The following is a 22,091-nucleotide window of genomic DNA, read 5'->3' as shown; positions in this document are numbered from 1 at the left end:
AAGAATAGTTATAGTTTTTTATACATATATATATATATACACACATAGAGAGAGAGAGACACACAAACACTCTTTAAAAAATCCTAGCTATAGTAAAAATAGTACAAACTACACTGAAAAGGTCATATAATCCAATACTGATTTGAATGCCTGATTTTCTACAATCCTAGTTTTTTCAGCTTACTTAAGGTCAGGCACAATAGAACATACTACTATAAAAATTACTGCCTTTTCTCTAAGGGTTCTGGATCAACACATCCCATACATCACATTCCTTGAAAGTACGGTTAAGGTATGGCCAGAAATGTCAAGACACTTCCCAGGTAGTTACCCAGAGTTCAGGAGGGCAGGTTGGCTTCTGCCCATCTGGAAGAAATTCACTATCCTATTTAAAGCCTTTCAAGCTCAATAGTGTCTCTGTGATATAAAAACATGACTCATGGAGTGCCTGCCTTGGAAAAAAAGATTTAAAAAACAATATATTGATCCTGGTGTTTGTGTATGCATGCATTTAATAGGAAAAAAAAATTTCTTGTTTAGATTCAAGAAAAGCCACCAGAGAATGGCAGTTACTATGGTTGTTGCCTAGTTGCTAATAGTACAGCAATTCATAACGGCCTCAGTCATTGCAAATTTTGCACTTCAAATTTATTTAGCAGTCTGAAACATCTCTGCCATGGAAGAGAATGAACAATTCATACCGATAAAGTACTTAATTTCCCCACAGCTCTATTCAGCACTTTACAGTTAGTCACTGAATAGAAAAAAAGTAGTTTTATTGTTGAAATTAGAAAAGCATTTTCCTTTCTGTCATTGTTTAAAAATCTAAACAGAGAAGTCTGGAACATATCACCAAAAATACAACCCTCACTTTCACCATTTAGTTTTCTTGTCCTTGTTTGGATTTTTTTCCAGACAGGGAGACCGGGGTGTCTCATGTTCTAGTTTGGTGGGGGGGGTTCCTGCTTGTTTGTTGAGTTTTTTAAGGAAAATCGTATTGATAAACACATCCATGGAGCATATTTTGTCAGTCTGTGGAAACCAGACTGCTAAATTAGAGGCTACCACAAGTATCTCTACAGTACATATCATAGCACAATACTGACAACATCTGAAAATGTGCTTCCATCTTTCTGTGAAAGATGACTTGCAGTTAAGACACCATTCATCCACTAAGAAAAAGTGAATGCCCTCTTCCATGCGTCAATCTTTCAGGTAGATTAATTCCAGAGCAATAGGCACATACAATTCTTTGATGACAGCAGAGTTCTTGGCATCATGACTGAGAAGAATTTCTAGGTTCTGTGTAAGCACAAATTTATAAAGGTAGAAATCAGCTTGCCAGAGCATAATTATATGTATTGAAATTTTGTCAGGATGTCAGAATTAAAATGCCCAGAGCCAAATATAAGTCCAAACCACTGCTGTCAGGGGGAATGCTGCCATAAATTCCGAAGGGAGCAAAAGTGGATCATAATTTTGTAATTACATGCAAAGAGCCAGAAGAGAAAAAAATGAGATGGTCCAAAAATCAGAGCAACCTGAAAACAGACATCTCTTGTTTTTATCAACCCCTCCATTAAAACAGAAACAAAACAAAAACAAAACAACAACAACAAAGATTTTTGATTCGGGTCTTTTTTCCCCTAGAAAATGCAACACACACCCACAATAACTCAGCATTTAAAAACTGTTGCCTCTTTGTGTAAAAACTGAGTTGATATTCAAGATCTTCTGGCAATATCTTTACTAAGAGATATATTGACCAAAAATTCCAGGTATGCATAAGTAAGCATGACTGCCCCTCAGATAGTCCTGCTTTCCTTTCACAAGGGACAGGATCACAGAAGGCCAAGACAGGTGCATGTAGGTTCCTCCATTATCATTTCCACAATATACAAAGAAGTTGCTCTGCTTGGTTTCCCTTTGGGATATATTTACTGTATTTCTTTAGCTATCTGCTACCATCACAGTAACAGCAGTAAAAATTATGCTATTCGCCATTTACTCCAGTCAAAGCAAGATTAAAATTGTTAAGGTACAAGAATACAGATCCAGGCCTATTTCTCATTTAAAGGTTGAATAAATTTAAAACAGCATCAGGGAAACTAGGAAAACTGTGTAAATTAATGATTTAAACCATATGGGTTCATTTAACAAAGATTCATTCTGGCTACATTTTAAAAAGATAAGCAGGTAGTTTCATTATAAATTGGAAAGACTAAGATAAATGAGCTTGACAGCACCACAAAAAAAACCCCTGAAGTACTTTAACAGGAACTGGTTTCTAGTACAGAATTTTAAATCACAATCATTATTTGGTTTTTTTTAAGCATTGTTTCACAGTTAATTTATTTTTAATACGACGGTGGTAGACGTTTCACAGAACAGTCCACCTTTAGCTTAGCCCAAGAAATCTGATTCCCACATAGCACATCCTTTCAGAATGTCACTCATCAAAATAGTATAAGATTCCTTCTTAATGGAACCAAGCAATTATAGAAAGACAACTCAAAGGAGAATTTGCATAGAAAAGCAGATTTCTGAAATGAAATAAAAAAATATTAGAGAATTACCTTGCTATAATTTAGAAAAGTCATCCTTTTATTTTATGGAAGGCAATGATACTCTGAGGCTATTCATTACAGCCAGTCAAAGCAAATATAAGCCACTGTTAAATGAGTTTGGGTTTCTGAATGGAACAAAATAATCTTGACTGGCAGCTATAATTATTACTCAGCATTTATGTAGTGTTGTGCATAAACATCAATGTAACAAAAAGTTCTGAGTGCAAGTCTGAAAAGCATCTAGAAGCTTTTTCATACTCCAGGAACAACAATACAGGAAAAGGGTGGAGAAGAAGTAGAGGACCTTGAACGTTTATCAGTCTGCATGAATATTACTTTATTACTTCATTCAGTTAGCTGAAAGGGGTCATAAAAGTGATCTCAGTGTGGATTTTGCTTTAGTGGGAAAAGAGAAAAAGCCATCAAAAACTTGTGAAAGTGCTTGGAAAAATTTTGAAGTAAGTTCAAATGGTATTTACATGTACTCAGCCAGAGATCTGCTAGAAAAAGCATCTTTGGACAAATTGCTCTCACACTGGAAGACCTACTTATTGTTTTATCTGTAAAGACAAAGCTAATAAACATGAAGAAAGCTGTTAGGAAAATAAATCTTTTGCACAGGTTCTTTATTTTAACTGACCCTCCATATAGCACAGGCTGAAAGATGCCATCTACTAAATCCTGCCTCAACCCCACAACTTTTGGTTAAAATAGGTATCTAGGTTAGACCTAAAAATATCAACGTAAACCACCATACTCCCAATAATTTATTCCAAATTCACTGCTAAAACAGTGTTTTATTTCTCATCTGAATGCATCCAGGTTCAGCTTCCAATTTCGTTATGCTACATTAAATAGCCATCTCTCAGAGATTATTTTGTCCTCTGAATATGTCCTGGTCTTGGAAAAGCTGCTATTTAACTGATCTTGGGCGAGTTACACACCACAGGTTTTCATACTGCACGGATTCCAGCACTCAGATCACTCTCATTTGTATCTTCCCCAAAATCCAGTCACTTTTTTCAACAGTTTTTTGAAATACAGACATTAGAACCAAGTATAATGCATCAATGGATGTACTAACACACATCCACAGACAGAAATGTTGGCTCCTCTTCAGTTTCCCTGCTGAGTAACAAGGAATCATATTGCCTGCTTAGTTACACTAGAGGCTATCTTTCATTCAAAGATCCTGTGTATCCAGAGGTTTATCCACTGTAACATAAAAAGCTCCTTGGAAAGTCAATGCTTTCTAGGGCCCTTCATCTTACAGATCTAGCAAATTTTCACTTTACCTAGCAGTATAGCCCTTGCTTATAAGAACACATTGTCATTGCCTCCTTTTCTTCCTGGGCAGTGGGAGAGCACAGAGAGCTGTGACTTTTCCCATAGGCGTATCCCAGATGGAATGCCCAAATGTTGATTAATCAAACCTTACAAGACCTTATTTCAGTTATTTTAAGGAAATACCAAGGTACTAAAGTGTGCTGCAGAAGATTACATCTTCTTCTTTTCCTTTTCTTTCCTTTAAGCTCTCTTGGTTAGCATTCTATTGAGTATTACAATGATTACAATCCTGGCTTCATGTTGCTTCATCCTTCCACACAGATGCTGACTTTCTTTTTAACACACTGTAAGAAATACTGAATGAATAAACTTTTTTATTGAACATTTATATGCTCACTAAATACTGTATAAATATTGAACACATTACCACAAATAGGAAAACTGTCAATGGGTTGCTTACTTTGAATAACACCTGTTCCACTAAAGGATATTCACTCTAAGGTATTTGCTTTGGAAGTACAGTCATGTTTCTCTTTGTCTAATTTTCAATGTATAATCATAAAAAGCTGTGACTTTATAATTACTATATCTTTATAAATATTGACTATTTAAAATCCATAATGAATAAATATTTTAATGTATTTTAGTTTTTGCACCATTGTACATAAAGTTTTTCATGACTGTACTCATTACAATGGAGTGGGTCATCATTTGAAACACCCTAACTCTTTTAAGACATTGTGATTTGTTTCCTCTTCCTTCATTAGTTCCAAATACACAAAAAAAATTCCAGAACATTAGTAATTTACAGAGCCTCTCATGCAGCCACTTTTCTTAACTGCAATTAAGTGCAGCTAAAGTGTTTCAGAATCACTGTATGATGTAACTACATTGTCTCACCTCCTGCTGAATATGGAACTTATTTATGTGATTCCATGCAGTGGAGATCACTAAAGCAAACTTGCAAATACCCTTCAAAACTCCATTATTATGATACAAAATTAACTATATAAACACTAGAGAAAGTGTAACTAGGGTCTAGAATGTAACTAGAGTCTAGAAGCAAATTTGCTGGCAGTCACCACTCTCGGAAGAATAAGCACAAGGCAAATGTAGTCCTGTTGTAGGTGAATATAAAGAATGATGCTGGCTATGAGACACTGCTGATGACTGCTTCAAAAAAATAAACATAATGAATTTGTGATATTTTCAATGTACAAGATGAAAACTAGAATTTGCATGGGATTTCTCTTTGTTAATGTTCCTTATAACAACCTAGAAAATTCTTATGGCTAATCAAACTTATATATATACATACACATTTTCAAGTGTGCATTAATTACAGGCAGGCCAGAACAATGCAAGCAGAAGTGTGCCAATAAACCAGACTGGTCTTGCTAATGGAAATGAAGTCACTACTCCTATCATTTTCATTTCAGAATAAATTCTCAGAATCTTTCATGTCCAATAATACTAGCTCAGAAAGAACTACATATAAATTTAAAAACCAATTCATACAAGCCCACCATCATGATCTGCAGTTACCTATATTTTCCATTGTCCCTATATCACAAATGTTGTGACACTCCTTTCAAATACTTTATCCTGAAAGACTTGTGAAATAGAAATATTATTACATTGACCAAGTAAACTATGTATTTATGATAGCTTTTATCCAAGAATAATCTATCTAAAGGGTAGAAATTATGGTTACATGAAAAAAAAACCCAAACAAACAAACAAACAAAAAAAAAAAAAAAAAAAAAAACCAAAAAAAACCCCTAAAAACAGAAGAGGTATCACTTACCAGAAAAGTAAAGAACATACTTGGGGCAGCAAGTTGGAGTAATTAGATGTAAGAACTACCTTTCTAGAATAGTTCTGATTCCTGCAGCATGAAATTAAAATTTAAAGCTCTGCTGTAAGAATACATATTTTAAATCCTGTACTTAGGAAAACTGCAGGAGTCAAGCAGCCCCAAAGTCTTTACCAGGATTTAATATGGGATAAAAACAACCAAGAGCAGCAGTTTACCACTTCCACACAGCTGGCATTGTAAGCAGTGCATGGACACTCTCCAAGAAATACTGAAGAGCATTTCTCAACTCACCTATGCTACAGATGAAGCAAATCCCTGTGTTTTTCATATTTTACTGCTGAGTGTATGACAGAATAATAGAACTATCCTGAGTCCCCTATTTTCTTCCAGCTGTGGCGACATGCTCTGGGCTGACAAACATTGCTAGTGAAAAGGATCATCCCCACTATTTCAAAGGGTCTGTACATGTAGAAGACTGCTAAAGAGAGAAATTATTTCTTTGAAGGAAGATATCATGAAACCTTGTTTTAATCAAAAAATAAAATAAACAATACAATAAACACAGACATGATAAAATGTCTATGTATCCCTGTGGGATTACTCTTTCTTGAGTGATACATTGCAAAAAACCAAACCAAAACAAAACAAACAAAAAATCTCTCCCTTTTCATTATCAATTTATTTGATTGCAGCAAAAGTCATGCTGAGCAAGACAAGACAAAACAAAACAAATTAAACAAAAATCAATATATTAACACGTTTGTAATCCCTTGAGAAAACATCTAAATGTGAGGCAACATTAGGGAAGATAAATTCTGGCTAGAAGAGGTAGACATTAAACCCAAACAGAATCTTCTAATATGGTAATATCACCCTGGCACTTAAAGGCATTTAAAGACAGTAAAACTCAAAAATGTATGCATACATATTCCAACATTACCTGTCAGTCTAACTTTCAACTCGTTTGGCAGAGTTGCTAAAGATGGAGTACATTCCACTCCTGTTTTTGGTAGATAAGACTAAGTACATACCCTAAAGCCAACTGTGACACTCCTGCAGGCACTGGAGAGACATGAACACATCTGGAAGGTGATTTATTCTATCCTAGTTGAATAGCTAGGCATGAATAATATAATAAATAATAATAACTAATCTGAATATCTAAGTAGCTAAGAACAATTTTCTTTAAAAATATCTTTTCTCCCTCCATTGATTACAAGCCTATGTTTTATTATGGCTTCAGGCACTATAGAGGTGAGAGTTCTGAAAGAAGTTTTCCACCCTGAGCTGGGTTACTGATCCTGTGAACCAAAGTCTATAAACGGTTGGAGCAATATTAAATATTTGTGCTTGGTGATGGAATGAATGCACATACTCCACAGTGGAGTGAATGCACAATCTTATACATGTTGCAAGAAAAATATGCCAAAATATAAATCTGCTGACTCAGAGTAGTTCAACCTACACGTCTCTGTCCTGGTGGCTTAGCTGAAGATCCTGAGAATGAGGCAGGGTACAGACTTCATCCTGAGAACACACATCTGCATCACATAGTACAGTAAATTCATGTGATACTACTTCAGTCTCCACACGGTCCAGTTGCCTTATTTCAGTTGTACAGCTGAGTAAAAAGCCTCCCCGCCGCAGCAACTCCACCTCCCATGCAAGCAGTGTGCCAGCCCACCCACACTGCTAGCACTGCACATCTGCAGCTCCAGTCTCTCACCCCAGAACATGTGTCTCAGCCAGCTGCAATCCTCAGCTAACTGCACTAACAATTAATCAAAATTGGTACATCCTTCCCAATGCTTCAGCTTTTGACAGATTTTCAGTTCACTGAAGGTTAATACTAACCTTTGTATTTCCTTTCATTCATCTAAGCAAGCAGTAAAGACTGAGCTACCACAACTCTCAAAAAATCCACTACAGAAGAAATGGATTAATACATTTCCTTTGGGACTTGTATTTGCTTGCAGTTAGAAAGTGTTCAGAGCTGAAGTTACTTTCTGTGACTGAAAAAAAAGGTGGTTACAGCTACCACATTCATCACAAAGCAGGTGTCTCTCTCCCAGGAAAAAAAAAAAACTGTTTGAGGAAAATGCCATTTGCCTGAAAGCCTGTAAAACATCCAGAACACAGAGCCAGCATGGGCTGTAAAGAGCAGTAGCCTATAAAATGTTACAGGAGTAAGGAAAGGTCCTGGCAATAGTGAGAAGGCAGCAGGCAAGATAAATGATGTTCAAAAGGTGATCTAAACAGAGGAGTTTTTATTTAAGGAAATGTGCCAAGAAAGGTGTACTTTGAAAAAAAATATTGGAGTTTTATGAAACTCATCTGTCAGGAGTCTGGTTAATGGTATTAAAAATCACCTACGTGGTGCAGAGCAGGGTTTTGGTGTCTTTTTTTTTTCCTCCTGAAGTCCTTTCCTGTACATATTTTGTCCAAGTACTGGTACACTCTCTCATGCAAAGAACACAGAGACACATCTTGCTTTTTTTTTTACAGAGAACAGAAAATACATGTTCTCACTCTAAGAAGGTGCATCAGTTGGGATTAGGAGATAGTGAAAGAAGACATAGCATCACACCTGCATGCCAAAGCATGCCAATCTTTACTGCTGTACTATTTCACTAAACTGAAAGACAAAATAGTAAAGGGAATGATTCAGTATCTTGCTCATACATCACAAGGGAAAGGCATCATTCTATGCCAACCCTCTGATAATTAAGAAAATGGTGAACTTTGCTGTAGTCTAAGAAAAAACCCCAGCAATACACACTCATTCACTCACACAATTTCATCTCCAATTTTTCAACATTAATGAACATAAAACATTCTGGGAGTTTGGTATCAGTAGCAGAGACAGACATGCTTTTGAATTTTCATTACTTCAATTATACTGATTTTTTATACAAACTTTAGTCAAAAGACAATAATCCCATGTAGGAAGTTTCTTTTAACTGTAAGACTCTTTCTATAAAAATTTATTTTTCTTACTTTACCACAATATTTCCCAAAGTCTTTGCCTTCACTGGTTTCTTATTTTCATCCAGAATCATGACTGTAAAAAATAATACAGGAAGGAAAGTGAAGCTTAGTAGTGTATTTTTAGGTGGAGGTGTCTTTCTTTATGGATATCAACTTATGTCACACTTTAGAATGGCTATACACCAAGCAACAAAAGGAATTAAGTAATTTGGGAGTGCCAAACTGGATAATCTCATAACTTTATTAACATTCAGCCTTAAGTACAAAAAGTTTTAAATAGTACTAGTGCTTTGAAAGCAGAAGTAGCACAAAGTCCCAAAAGGGAAAAACAAAACTAAAAAGTAAAAGAAGCTTTCATACTGGAATATCTAAACTTCCACATAGCAAAGGACCATTAAGATACATGTCAAATATAAATAAAAAATATGTGGGAAACATAAGCAAGAAATAACAACCAAGCTGACTGAAGTCTAACCCAGTTCATGTGACAAACAACAATAAATAAATATATCTGGTTTTCAAAGGCTCTCAGGAGTCTCAGAAAAATACCCTTCACCTAACAAGGTTCATTGTAGTCTATCACGAAGAGATCAAGTAACTCTTGAACTACCCAAAGCTGCACAGCAGGGTAATGCTCACAGTACAGGACAAAGTCCAGACTTCCCAAATCAAGCCTTTTCCCTGGATGACACTGGTCCACCACCTTCAGTGAAAACATCATATCCCGATTCTGAGATTTCTGAGGAAATCATCTGAAATAGCCTCTCTTGTGCATTATCTGGGAAATGAAGCTAATACAACCATCCATTTCCTCTCAAGGTGTGGGCATAAGAAAGGAATGACATATACCAGCTTGGCCTATAATGAAATTGCATAAGGTGAAGCAACTAAACCATAGAAAAACAGGGAGGGAAAACTTTGACAAGACTGGGCTGATAAGGAATACATGCTTTTTGAAGTCTACCCAAGCAATGAAAGCAATGTTCAGCTGTATCTAAATCTCTACAAGTAATTTTACATTCTGTATTACAAATTTCCAGAGGAAATGGGGAAAAGTGGATGACAGACTTCTGACAAAAACTCTACTAAAACTTACCTGAGTAATATCATATCCTATCTCTTCAAAGAACACAAATATCAGTAATTTACTACTTCTGGCTGAAGCTACTCCTTCGAAGATTATGGTAATTTTAAAGTAACTGAAGAGCCTGCTGGAAGCATTGGCTCAGCACACAGACACAAGCAAGTACACAAGGGCAGTTTTACTAAGACCCACTTACGTAGCTGTCAGTGTTTTCTCTTCTATTTTTATGATACTAAGTAAAATCTAATCAGTTTACTGTACCTGTAACACTAAGGTACCAATCCCAGTATTTAGTCTTCTGCTGGCAAGCTGCGTATTTCAATGTAGAAAAAATTGGGAAGTGAAATACTATGCTGCTCACTCCTGAATTACTGAAGAACTGACTTGTTTCTTCAAAATATGGGACCTGCCTCACTCTGAAAATGCACTGAAATTATCTTCAAAGGTTGAAGCAGATCAGGGGAAAAACACAGTATTAATGTCTGATTTAAGGCAACAGACCTAGAAATTAATACAGTATCTTGACTCACTTTTAAATGCAACTTGTGCCACTGCACTTTGATACCATAACTTTTATTCCCTTTGTTCTTAAAAATCAACAACGAATCAGTCCTTTTTTGACAATATGTAACCGGAAATAATTTCTATGTGTTTAAAAAAAAAAATAAATCTTGCAAATTTGTCTTCACATTGCAACATGGCTTTACCAGCCATTAAGAGCTGCATGTGTAAACTACAACCACAATATCTTCTAACTAGCATAATGATTTCCTCTAGTAAATATAGTAAGAGCAGGAAAACAACATCAAATGTAAGTGTGTGACAGTAAGACAGCAGCCAATATAGAGTAATTTTCAAAAATTACAATTACATTCTTTCACTCTTTCCTACTTATTAGGACTCTGGAGAAACTTCACGGATTTGTTTTAATGTTGTTTTTAAGTTATTGCTCGCCTTCATGCCATAACTGTAAATGCAAAAACCAAGAGCTGCTAAAAATATTTGGGGGTGTTTTTTAATGCTCACCACCACTTACATGTATTAAAAGAAAATAACAGCTTAGATCTTTCTGACCAAAGATGTGAGAACTTTTTCTGAAGACCACTTGATCTTTAATGTAATTCTTTTTCAGATTTCAAGTAATTCTTGAAAATTGTGTTTAAATCAGGGTTCCCAGGTATTAAAATACTTCTGCATCCTTAATCCTGTACCTGCACCTCTACATGCAACTACCTTCCAGACAATGAGTGCTCATCCTTTTCATGCTAGTCCATAGCCTACCAATTTCTCCTGGCTAGAAATAAAAATGCTCCACAGGTACTGAAAGACAGTTTGCTTAACAACTCTCTCAAGTTGTGTAGAAATGCAGAAGTGCACATAGAAGTATAGATGAGTAATGTGTCAAAGTATGTGCTAGCCTTTTCATACAGTAAAGGCAGAAGTAGTTGATCAATTTCTTTGAAGATAACTCTGAATTTTTTATTCACAATCACATTCCACAATATACAAGAAAGCAGGAAGGAGGAAAATACCTTAATATGACTGTAATTTTCTTTTGCTACAAGATATGACAATTAAGGAGCACTTACTCAGGAACATAAGCAATGTCTTTTCCTAGTAACATTTTCAGCATGGTCTTACCATTATATCCTGGAACTGGTTTTCCTGCCTGTCCAGGTGGAGGTGTTGTCAAGTTTCCCAAACCAATGCAGGAAGCCGTAATTGCAGAACCAGATTCTATTAAGAGAGCACACATATTATCACTTAATGGTTGGTTTTAGTTCCATTCAGTATTTACTAATTCTAAGTTTTTTTATGCTAAGCACATCAAAATTAATAAAAAAAAAAACAAACTAGACAAACAATGGAAGATTTAGAATTCACAGAATCACAGAATATGCTGAGCTGGGACTCCCACATATCATTGAAGTCCAACTCCTGGCCCTGCACAGGACACCCCAGGAATCACGTGTGCCCGAGCATTGTCCAAACACTTCCTGAATTGTGTCAGGCTTGGTGTTGTGACCACTACCCTGGGGAGGCTGTTCCAGTGCCCAACCACTCTCTGGGTGAAAAACCTTCTCTTAACATCCAGTCTAACCCTCCCTTGGCTCAGTTTCATGCCATTCCTTTGAATCCTGTCACTAGTTATGAGAGTGAAGAGATCAGTACCTGCCCATCCATTTGCCCTTGTGAGGAAGTTGAAGGCCACAGTGACATCTCACCTCAGCCTCCTCCAGGCTGAACAGACCAAGTGACCTCAGCTGCTCCTCATACAGCTTCCCCTCAAGGCCCGTCACCATCTTCGTAGCCCACTTTGGGACACTTCCCTACAACTTAATCTTTTTTATATTGTTGGACCCAAAACTGTGCCCAGCACTTGAGGTGAGGCTGCCCCAGTGCAGAACAGAGGGGACAATCCCCTCCCTTGCCCAGCTGTGATGCTGTCCCTGATGTACCCCAGGACAGGGTTGTCCCTCCTGGCCACCAGGGCACTGCTGACTCACGTTCAACTTGCCACTGACCAGGACCCCCAGGTCTCTTTCCATGGCACTGATTTCCAGGCTCTTATTCCCCAGCCTGTACACCCAGAGTTGCCCCATCCGAGGTGCAGAATCTAGCACTTGTCTTTGTTTAACTTTCTTCTCTCATTTCTACTTTCTACTCTGACAACTCTATATTCATTCCAAGTGGCCTGATCCTGCTTCCACCCATGTATTTCCTGGTCACACTTGAGTTCTTATTCATCTACACAGACCTCTTCCCCCTTTGCCTGATTTCTTGCTCATCTGGATTCATAAATCTTGAGCCTGGAGAAAGTGATCCCTGAATATCAATCAGCTCCCTTGGAACCCTCTTCGCTGCAGGATCTATTCCCACAGGATTCTTTCAAGACCTTTAGAGGTTAACATTACCTCTCCTGAAGTCCATGACTGCAGTCTTGCCGCCCTGTTTCCTCCTTGCCCTCTACTGAATTCCACAATGGTCACTATAGCCAAGGCTGCCCTCAACCTTCACGTCTTCAATAAGGCATTACCTGTTTGTTATTATAAGGCTGAGGAGCACACCACTCCTCATGCGATTCTCCACTACTTGTGTCAGAAAGTTTTTATCAGTGCTTTCCAGTAATGCTGACACCTTTGCAATTATCCCCACAGTTAGGCAGCTAGAAATCCTTCCCTTCTCACCTTCCTCTCTTTCTTAAAATACTTAATTTCACATAACATTTTTATATTACCAGAGTTGTTATCATAGAAGAATAAATACTATTAAGTCATATAACAGAGAGTATAAGAGTGATAAAAGCCCAGTTGCTCTTCACTCTTCCCCTCTAAGGAAACAATCTACAGAAATTACTTTGAAATGCTGCTGTAACTCTGAGCCACAGAAAACAAAGTATAGGTGTTTTAGATATTAGCAGGAACACAGGATGAGACTTTACTTTAAAAACACGACTTTATCATTCTGATGATGTCTCAGGTCACTTGGCCTGGAATTCATGGTCCATGCCACCAAGCAAACAAAGCAGGTCTGTCTCCAGCTGTATATCTGATCAGTATGTTCAAGCCTATTTTCAGTGTTGCTTGCATCAGAAAATAAAAGTAATTTTTGCTGTGAATTTTTTTAAACTCCATAGCATTCATCTGCCACTTTAGAAATCATGTGACTATTCAAGTGCTTAAAGAAGCAAGAACAAGAATAAAAATAAACTTAAAGATTCTTGTAATGTTTTTACAGTAGGTGTTAGTAAGTAGCTGAAAGTTTAGCATTTACAGCACAGCTAAACTATGGCCTAAATACAACTGTACAGAATAAAAATTATCAACTCTCCATGCTAATAAAGACAGGCTAAAAAAGTTAGCCTTGATATTTCCTAATCTTTCTGCATCCATCTTCTACTTAATGCAAATTCCCTGCACAGTCATGGGCGAATATTTTCTTCTAACATGCAGAACACCCAGGCTACAGTTACAGCGGTGACACAATATCAAAATTATCTATCATACCACATCCATGATCACAGTGAGAAGTTGTAGAAAATAAAATGTATTCAACAGTTTTGGAGCTTTATTTTCTGCACAGTATTTATACTGAAGAATTTTCCTCTTTTACTTGGAACAGAAGGAATGGTGAATTGGAAAAGAAAGTAGAACGGACAGTTTCTTTTTTGACTGTGTTAGGAAAAGTGGTAGCACAGCATACATGTTGCTTTAAATAATGCACAGCAAGAGCTACAAAACTTACCACAACAGATTAGGCAAGAACAATAGTCTCCTATCACCAAAACATAGGAATTAGGTTTGCTACTGAGAGACAGGGAATACAGCACCACTGTTAGCCTGATGTACCAGTAATATTGGTGTGGACTGGGAATTGACAAGTATTTCTCATCAAGAGTCTCCATTCAAAGACCCTAAGGGGAGAGGAAGAATTCCTGGAAATTAGTTTGGGTTTGCCTGACTATCTAGTATGCTCCTAAAGAAATTAACAGAAACTTGAAAGGAAGCTTCATTGTACTAACTTGTCTGGTTTTCTACCTGCGTTTTGGACAACAGTGACTAAGCATGAAAGAAGTCCATTTATTCTGAAGAATCAAAAGTTCTAAAACTCTGTGAAAAAGTTTAAAATTGTTGCTCTTTCTTCTACTGTCTCTTCAATTATCAATGCATATATAATTTTCATATTTACCCAGTGCTCTAATCTCTAAGCCGTACATTCAGTTCCCACAGGCCAGTAAGACTTTTTTATATACATGAAAAAAAAAATGTGGCTTTTGGTACTTGGATCAGATAATAATTCAGAAAGGGAATCCCAAAAGCATATGCTCTTTGTGTTAGGTTAACCATTCCTGAATGCTAAAGACCCCCTTTCAATGCAGATTCACAAAGGAGTACTGTCAAAGGACAGCGTGAAGCTTTGTGCTGTACATTTCCTGGGAAATCAACATATATCTTTCAAACAGGATGGTAGACTGAAATATCAATTTCCCAAACCTATTAGGAAACAACTGCCTCTTTCTAGGACAACTTTTTTTTATCACCAAGAAAATAGTCTGAGTTGAAAGGGGAATTAAATTCCAAATCCCCCTGAAAAGAAATCATCACTGTTCAGAAGAACACAGGATTTTAAGTAAGAAAGATATATTTTCCTTAACAATTATGTGTAATACAAATGCTGTGTGGCCCTTTATTATAGATTTCCAATAAATAAAGTTGCTTATGAATCTTTGGTTTCAATTAAGGTTGGTTTCTTCACAATATAAGTCAGGATCTATGCGCAGGTTACAAGATGCAGGTCTGAAAAGTTGAAACAGTAACAGTCTAAAGAAGGATAACACCTGCCAAGTGTACATGGTATTCCACCTCTCCCTTAAATCAGGTTTCTGCATATATGAACAGACATTCCTTACCTAATACTCATTTGTTTACAGTTGAAGAGTTCTGAAATTAATGCACAGCACCTAGACATTTCTAATGCTGAAGACTTTAGGAACTTCCATATTTTTAATACAAGGAACAGAATAGTAGGTTTGTCTTACAGACTCTTTATCAAACATTTGCCCGTTAACTGTCCACTCACTAAGCTACCAAGTTAGCTCACCCTCCAGCTGTGGAAGGTTTTTCAGGGACAACCAGATCATAAAACCAATTTCCTTTCTGCATAACACCTTATGTCCATAACACTGATGTGACAGTGAAACAGCTATTTAGAAGAGCAATGTTTTATACTGGAAGAACAACATTTCACAACTAGTCTGGTAAATGTATTCAACATCTGCTCTGAGTTATAATGAAAACAATATGGCGTACTTCTGCGAATAATGAAAAGCTCTTCATTGAGACAGAGAAGACAGAGTTACTGAGAGATGGCCTTAAAATCAAGGCTGTTCAAGAGTCCCAAGTCCCTTCTTACGCTTCTTCTTTTCAGAATAAGGGCTAATGTAAAGAAATGGTCTTCAATACTCACAGATGTGACCATCTTTGTTATGTCCCACTCTACCAGTAAGTGAGTGATATTATTATAAAGCTATTTCAATATTATTGAAATATTCTGTATAAATTGGACATCTAATGAATAGTCTGACACATGCACTATTTTGCATTTGCACCTTGGAAAACAATTCTTATGCCAGAAAAGGTGCTGCAGATCCAGAAGCAAAAGGTGCACTCTCCTGTAAGTAGCTAGGGGAGTCTGTAAGTGTATGCCTGACTTTATTAATCAGAAAGTTTCCACCTACCCATGTGCCTGACTTGCAGAAGCTGTGCTCTGCCACATTATGCAAAGCAACAGCTAGTAGCTTTTGAGCTCAAAACTCTCTTGCTCATTCACAATCAACAGTCAAGTTCAATCAAAATAAACAGTTCTGAATTAACAGATGACTTTCAAGATGAAAATCTACCACTTGCTGACTCTGTTCCACTCACATTCTTGATACATTATAATTTCTAGACTGTGTCTCATATTCCTGAACATAACAGCTTGCCATGCTGCTGAAATAGTGGATTTTTTTGGTAGGAAATACTTAGGAAAAACACAATGCATTTTGACATTAATATTTGAGTTTGGGCAGTTGTTAAGTGGGTAATGTAAAGCTGCCAGCTTTGAATTTCTTAGGATGCATTGGAGAGACACTGAAAGCATATAAAAGAGGTAGGAAGTTGTTATGTGGCAGGAGAAGGAAAGAAGAAAAAGGAGCAACTGCCATACATTAACATATTAATGAATGCAATAAATATAATACACAAAATTCTCACTGCGGCTGTGCTGTTTTGAGCCATTCTTCTTCCTACTTTTGTTGTGGGAATTAAATGAAATACTACAGCAGAAGACTGCGCTGATAAAATGGAAAGGAGAGTCTGTGAAGCAGGAAAGCTTAGGCACCAACTCATTATAAATCCAGTCACATCACAAGAATGTACCTCTGAAGAGACTCCTTCCATATGCTCCCTCCACACAGTGGTCATTTTAATTATGCCAGAAAAGGTGAATAAAGAATTCAATAAAGTTACAGAAAAATACTTTCTAGTATGACAACAACTACTGGGCATTCTGGAACTGAACACCACAGTACCAGATGAATCACAGGACTCAAAATCTGCATCACAGTATACCATACTGCTTCCTTAAAATAAAACTGAATCTAACACAGAAACAGTATGCACTGGCAGTGTCCTTGAAGATTCAGGGGTCAGATCATCAAGTATTCATACAGACCTCATTTCCTTCATCCTTCAGCATACAACTGCACAGAGCGAGGAAGTCAGTTTCCCAGTCAGTCCTTTATCTCTAAAAGCCAAGCAAGCTTCTAAGTCTGTAACTGCAGTAGCAGTAAGTAGCCTCACCCACAGCTTGGATTAAGCACTGTTAACCCTGACAAACTGTGTCTAGACAGTCGTGCTGCACATTGGTAGCCCAAGCACCAGTTCAGTCTTATGCTTACTGATGTTGGATGAAAATTTCAGATAACTGCTTTAGCCTCTGTATAGTACAGTTCAGCCACGTACTGTACTCTGTACAGTACCTCCAGCAAGGCCTCAGAAGTATTCATTGCCTAAATATGCCAAGCTGCTTTCTTCACTGCTTCCCTAGAAGAGATATACACCAGGAAGGTGCATGACATATTATATTATTAATATATTAAAAGACCAAGCACACATAGCTGATACTGGGTATTTGAGTACAAACAATCTGATGCTAATTATCCATCAACAGACACCTATCCATCAGATGAAACTTGGCCACTATTATCTCAGAGCACTAAAAGGCACAGACAAGGACAGTTTGGATAATCCCAATACAATGTGATGTGTGATGCTGCCACAAAAATCCACAGCACTGCTGCACACATGTTGTTAGTATATATTGCTATGCCATGATTTTTACCACATTCTAAGAGTAAAGGCTAGTAAAAATTACTTTCAGAGCTATGACAATTATAACTTACATAAATTCATACATATCTATGAACTTCCCTGTCCATTTTACTCATTTCCTCTTCATTTTATTTAAGCTTGTCATAAAATGAGGTAAAATTTAATGAAAGAGCTTAGACTTACTGAAATTCTCCTCTAGAAATGTATTTAGCATGATACTAAAACAAATTAAATAAATGAAAGGAGACACAAGAAGACAGCAAGTACTGAAGAATCTGAAGAACTGCAAATTCTTAAGGATACTTTGATTCAGTTTTATCAAGGGTCAGAAAGAACTATGAAATTAAATCCAGTTCACAAGTAATACACAGATTAGATTAGATTAAAGACAGTCTGTCATCCTAAATGATAGAAGGTTTTGCTGACTAGTAGTGAAGCTTCAAAAACTCCTTGATGCATTGTTTGGTATTTCATTTCACTCCTTGCTTCTGAGGACTATGACATGCAGCAGAAAAATTCTTAAACACTGACTGTAATTATAATTTTTCCTCCATCTGACTGCATTCTTAATTATTCCTTTTGTGAATTAAGCACATGCAGTATCAACACAACAATAAACAGGTGCATATAGAATAACAAAATATGGCAAGTGAGCAGCAGCGATCTACCCTAGCAAAAACCTCAAGAAGTATCAACTTTTAGGTGAGCTATGCAAGTTTGGTGATTTGTAATCAAGATTTTCACACTTGCCTTACAAGGAGTATTTCATGTCCTTACAAACTTAAATAAAGCAAGGGTAAAGAATACACAGCAAACAAATGGAAAGAATTTCAGTTAAGACTTTCTTGCTCAAACATTATTTAAAGAGACTCTCACACCTAAAGCATGCCCTCCATCAGGCTGCTTACAATTTAAGTTACATTTGGCAGAAGATCAGAAGAATTTGTTATCTTGAGGTGGCTTCAAAATATGTTTTTTTCATCCCACTAACACTATAAAACAGAACATAAAACCTCTAAAAGTTAACTGTAAACTTCATGGAAAAACAACAGTGTTTTTTATCTATTCTTCACACTCAAGTAAAATTAAATTTGACCTTTGTCACTTGGTCAAACTGTACCCACAACCTTAAAAAAGCTCTTAACTGCCTAATTTCTCTACTCAGAAACTGTAAAGTAGAAACTTCACTCAAAAAAGAGATATAAATATAAAATGAAGCAATCATTTTTTAAAAATGTGATAAAGATTCATGGACATATGAGGAAAAAAAGGTGACAAAATAAGCTAAGGGCATTTGAAAACCTGAAGTCCATTTCTCAAAACAGAAATCCATTTTCTTTATAAAGTAATGTATTTTCTGAAAATGCATTTCCATGCTTATTCTTAGAACTGAAGGTCAGAAAAGAAACCAGGAATTCTTTTAGTATTTTCTAAATGCTTTAGAGCACTTGTAATTATAATGCATCTATTACCATGAATACATATTATATTTGTGAAGGCCAAATACTTCTAATATAACAGTTCTATTCCTGTATTCAATTCACTTACTTTAAACACAATCAACCCCCAAATCCATTAAAATTCATCCAAGGCTTGCTTTCACAATTATCCAACCACAGAATGTACTTACGAACTGTGGGGGTAGATGTTATATACAGGATCTCTGAAGATTTCAAAGCAAATTTAAATGAAATCTCCAAAATAAATACATAAAATATAACTGCAAGAAAGGTCCAACTTGTTTAGTTAAGGGTTTGTGGGCCATGACAAATATTAAAACAGATAAAGCAGAAAATAATTGGTTATCACTAACTAGTAAGCCAGTAATAAAGCACCAGAAGTTTATGTATTCATTTTGTAAGTACACCAGGCTCCTTTGCCTCCAAATATTATATATACTATTATAATGTACACCTTATAAGTTGCCTATAGCAAAATGACAGCCAGGATTAGAGAACAGAAAGCTTTTTGGTTGTATTTGGAAGATGTCAGATGACATGTTTAAAGATGCATTAAGTCAGGCAATACATTGAATTATATTTTCAGACAAAATAAATTTCAAATCATTTTCATCCTATTGTGACATCATAACTGATATATGATGAAATACTAAGAGATAAATGGAGAATTTAAAAAGTAATTACACATCTCAGTGCCAACTGTTTACTGTTTAATTGGTTTGAGGAATCTTAATACATTGTATGCATAGTAATACCAACAAGATGGAAAAGACAGGTAAAATTAACACTGTGCAATTCAAGTATCTTTATCACGATCTAATATCTTGGATGCACTCTCTTTCTACCCTCACTCTGAACAACATAAAAAAGCAGTTGCCACGTGCCAAGAAGATCAATAACCTGTAACATTTTCACACTCAAACAAACAGGAGGCGCTGTCACAGCTCATCCCCTTCAGAGGGATGACACTGCACTATTCTGTTCTAACATACTCATTCCTAAGCATGTCCCCTTGTCTTCTTCATTTGCCCAAATGCAAACTAAATATTCAGTGCACACTATATATTGCCCATGGCTCAACTTCATAACTTAAGACTGCTTTTTATTCTTTTATTTTCAATCATCTAAACCATATCAATGACATTTTAGGGAGGAAAAACATTTATACTTCATCCATATTAATGTATATCCCTGAATGCATGTGGAAAGACAATCAGAAAATATTAAGATTAATAAGCTCTGAGAAACTGAACTCAAATGGGAACAGAAAAGCTTAATACACACTTTTTATCAGTTCTACATTCGAAAATGTCAGCACAAATGAGCCAGACTAGTAGTGGCACAGCTAATAATGAATTTGTATCCACACAGAGGAGGAGCTGACAAAGGGGAAAAAACAGAGTATAGCCACGAAGAAAAGAGAACCTTCATAGAAATGGGAAGTACAGACATGCATGGGTTTGTTTGGTTTTGGTTTTTTGATTGTTTTTAACTACAACACAGTATATTTACTGACTTAACTGTGTTCAAACTACAACAAACTGTTGTTCCCAAGCCACAGCACTCCAGGCTCAGTATCCAGGTACATTTCCCAAAATGCATTGGACAACTGAAAGCCATGTGAAATACACATCTCATTAAACAACCTTCAAATGAAAAATGTTTTTGGAGAAAAGACACTTTGTGAAATGTGAAAGACAATGAACAGCACTGAATACCACACTAAGCCTAAGAAGCTGTAATGATTCATTCAAACCAAAAACATCCTAGAGAAAATGCATATATCCAGACATACCTTCTTTGATGTCCAAGAATGAGACAACCACGCGGAACTGAAAGGTCAGTTTCTGCCTTGGCAATGACCACGGCCACTACAAAAACCTTTTCCTCTCTCTCCTTCAATAAGGGCAACCAAAAACCTATTTGGGTGTCCTTAGATGACATTGAAGGAATGATGAGTTACTGTTACTAATGATATACAGTCCACAAGCGATTACTAAACAGCAAACAATAGCTGAAACAATCTATCCTCTTCACACCCTTAAAGGACAGAATGCAAGTCTCCAGGGGGAGACATGAAAAATATCATGAATGCCTGTTATAAAATCAGTTATCCAGTAAAAAATGCTCAGGTGACTCAGTAAATCAGGGCTGTGGAGCAGCAGAACTTTCTGGCAAGTAATTCCCACTTCTGTAGAACTGCTTGCAGGTTATCAGCTTTCACTAAATAAATATGATCCAAGTCTTGACAGGATGCACACATCTTTAAAAAAGCATGAAGTCTATCTGAAACACCTGATAAGCTAAACCAGTCACCTGGACTTTGGAAGAAATTTGTTTCAGCTCTCTCATTTCCACTCCACATTCCTGGTCCCTGTAACTACAGAACTGAATTTCTGTCACTCCAAAAAATAAATAAATAAATAAATAAATAAATCAAAGCAGAAAACTGTCAAGAAATTTTTTGCAAATTAAAAAGTTATCCTTTCTTTAGTTAACCTCTCCCACTGCCTTTTGGTCTGAGAATTTCATTGCATTGAATGAAGTCACTGGACTGATCTTCAGTTTTGAACGGAGCGAAGTAGAAGGTGACTGAAGAACAAAATGTGGAATCCAACTGACAAAAGGGAGATGGAGGTCTAGCCTGAAAATGTAATTCATCGTAAGAACAGTTCTTCAGTGCAAACCTGAAAAGATTAGCTAACAATTCAGTTGCAAAATCCATCTTTCCAGACACTCACATGAAGGAGATTCTGCACAATGTTGCCAAGGCAACACAATGGAAACTGAAGTCTGGGGATCGCGTCATGCTGCTTGGAGATCACATTAATAAACTCTTCCCATACATGACTGTCTCAGAGGTAGTCGACTGAAATATATTCACCTGAGTACACCTATCCATGATTCATATTTTTACACTGAATTCAATGATACATTTGGGTTGTTTATACAGTCCTCATAAAAGATCTGTATAACCATCATTAAACCACTACATTTAATTACCTAACAACA

The 22,091-nt window shown here is 36.5% G+C and overlaps 1 protein-coding gene across 1 annotated transcript in view; it reads right to left on the bottom strand.

Moving 5' to 3' along the window:
• ACSS3 (acyl-CoA synthetase short chain family member 3) overlaps positions 1-22,091 on the bottom strand; it is a 65,380-nt gene that overhangs the window by 7,202 nt on the left and 36,087 nt on the right. Inside the window, exons 10-11 of the mRNA XM_062491230.1 lie at positions 11,387-11,482; positions 8,671-8,734 (exon numbers count right to left, since the gene is read on the bottom strand). Coding sequence (XP_062347214.1) covers positions 8,671-8,734; positions 11,387-11,482 — 160 coding nt within the window. The remainder of the gene's footprint in view (positions 1-8,670; positions 8,735-11,386; positions 11,483-22,091) is intronic.

Source organism: Cinclus cinclus, chromosome 4 (genome assembly GCF_963662255.1).
Source record: "Cinclus cinclus chromosome 4, bCinCin1.1, whole genome shotgun sequence".
Lineage (NCBI taxonomy): Eukaryota > Metazoa > Chordata > Aves > Passeriformes > Cinclidae > Cinclus > Cinclus cinclus.
Note: the sequence above shows the minus strand (reverse complement) of the source record. Positions and strands in the feature narration are given on the sequence as shown.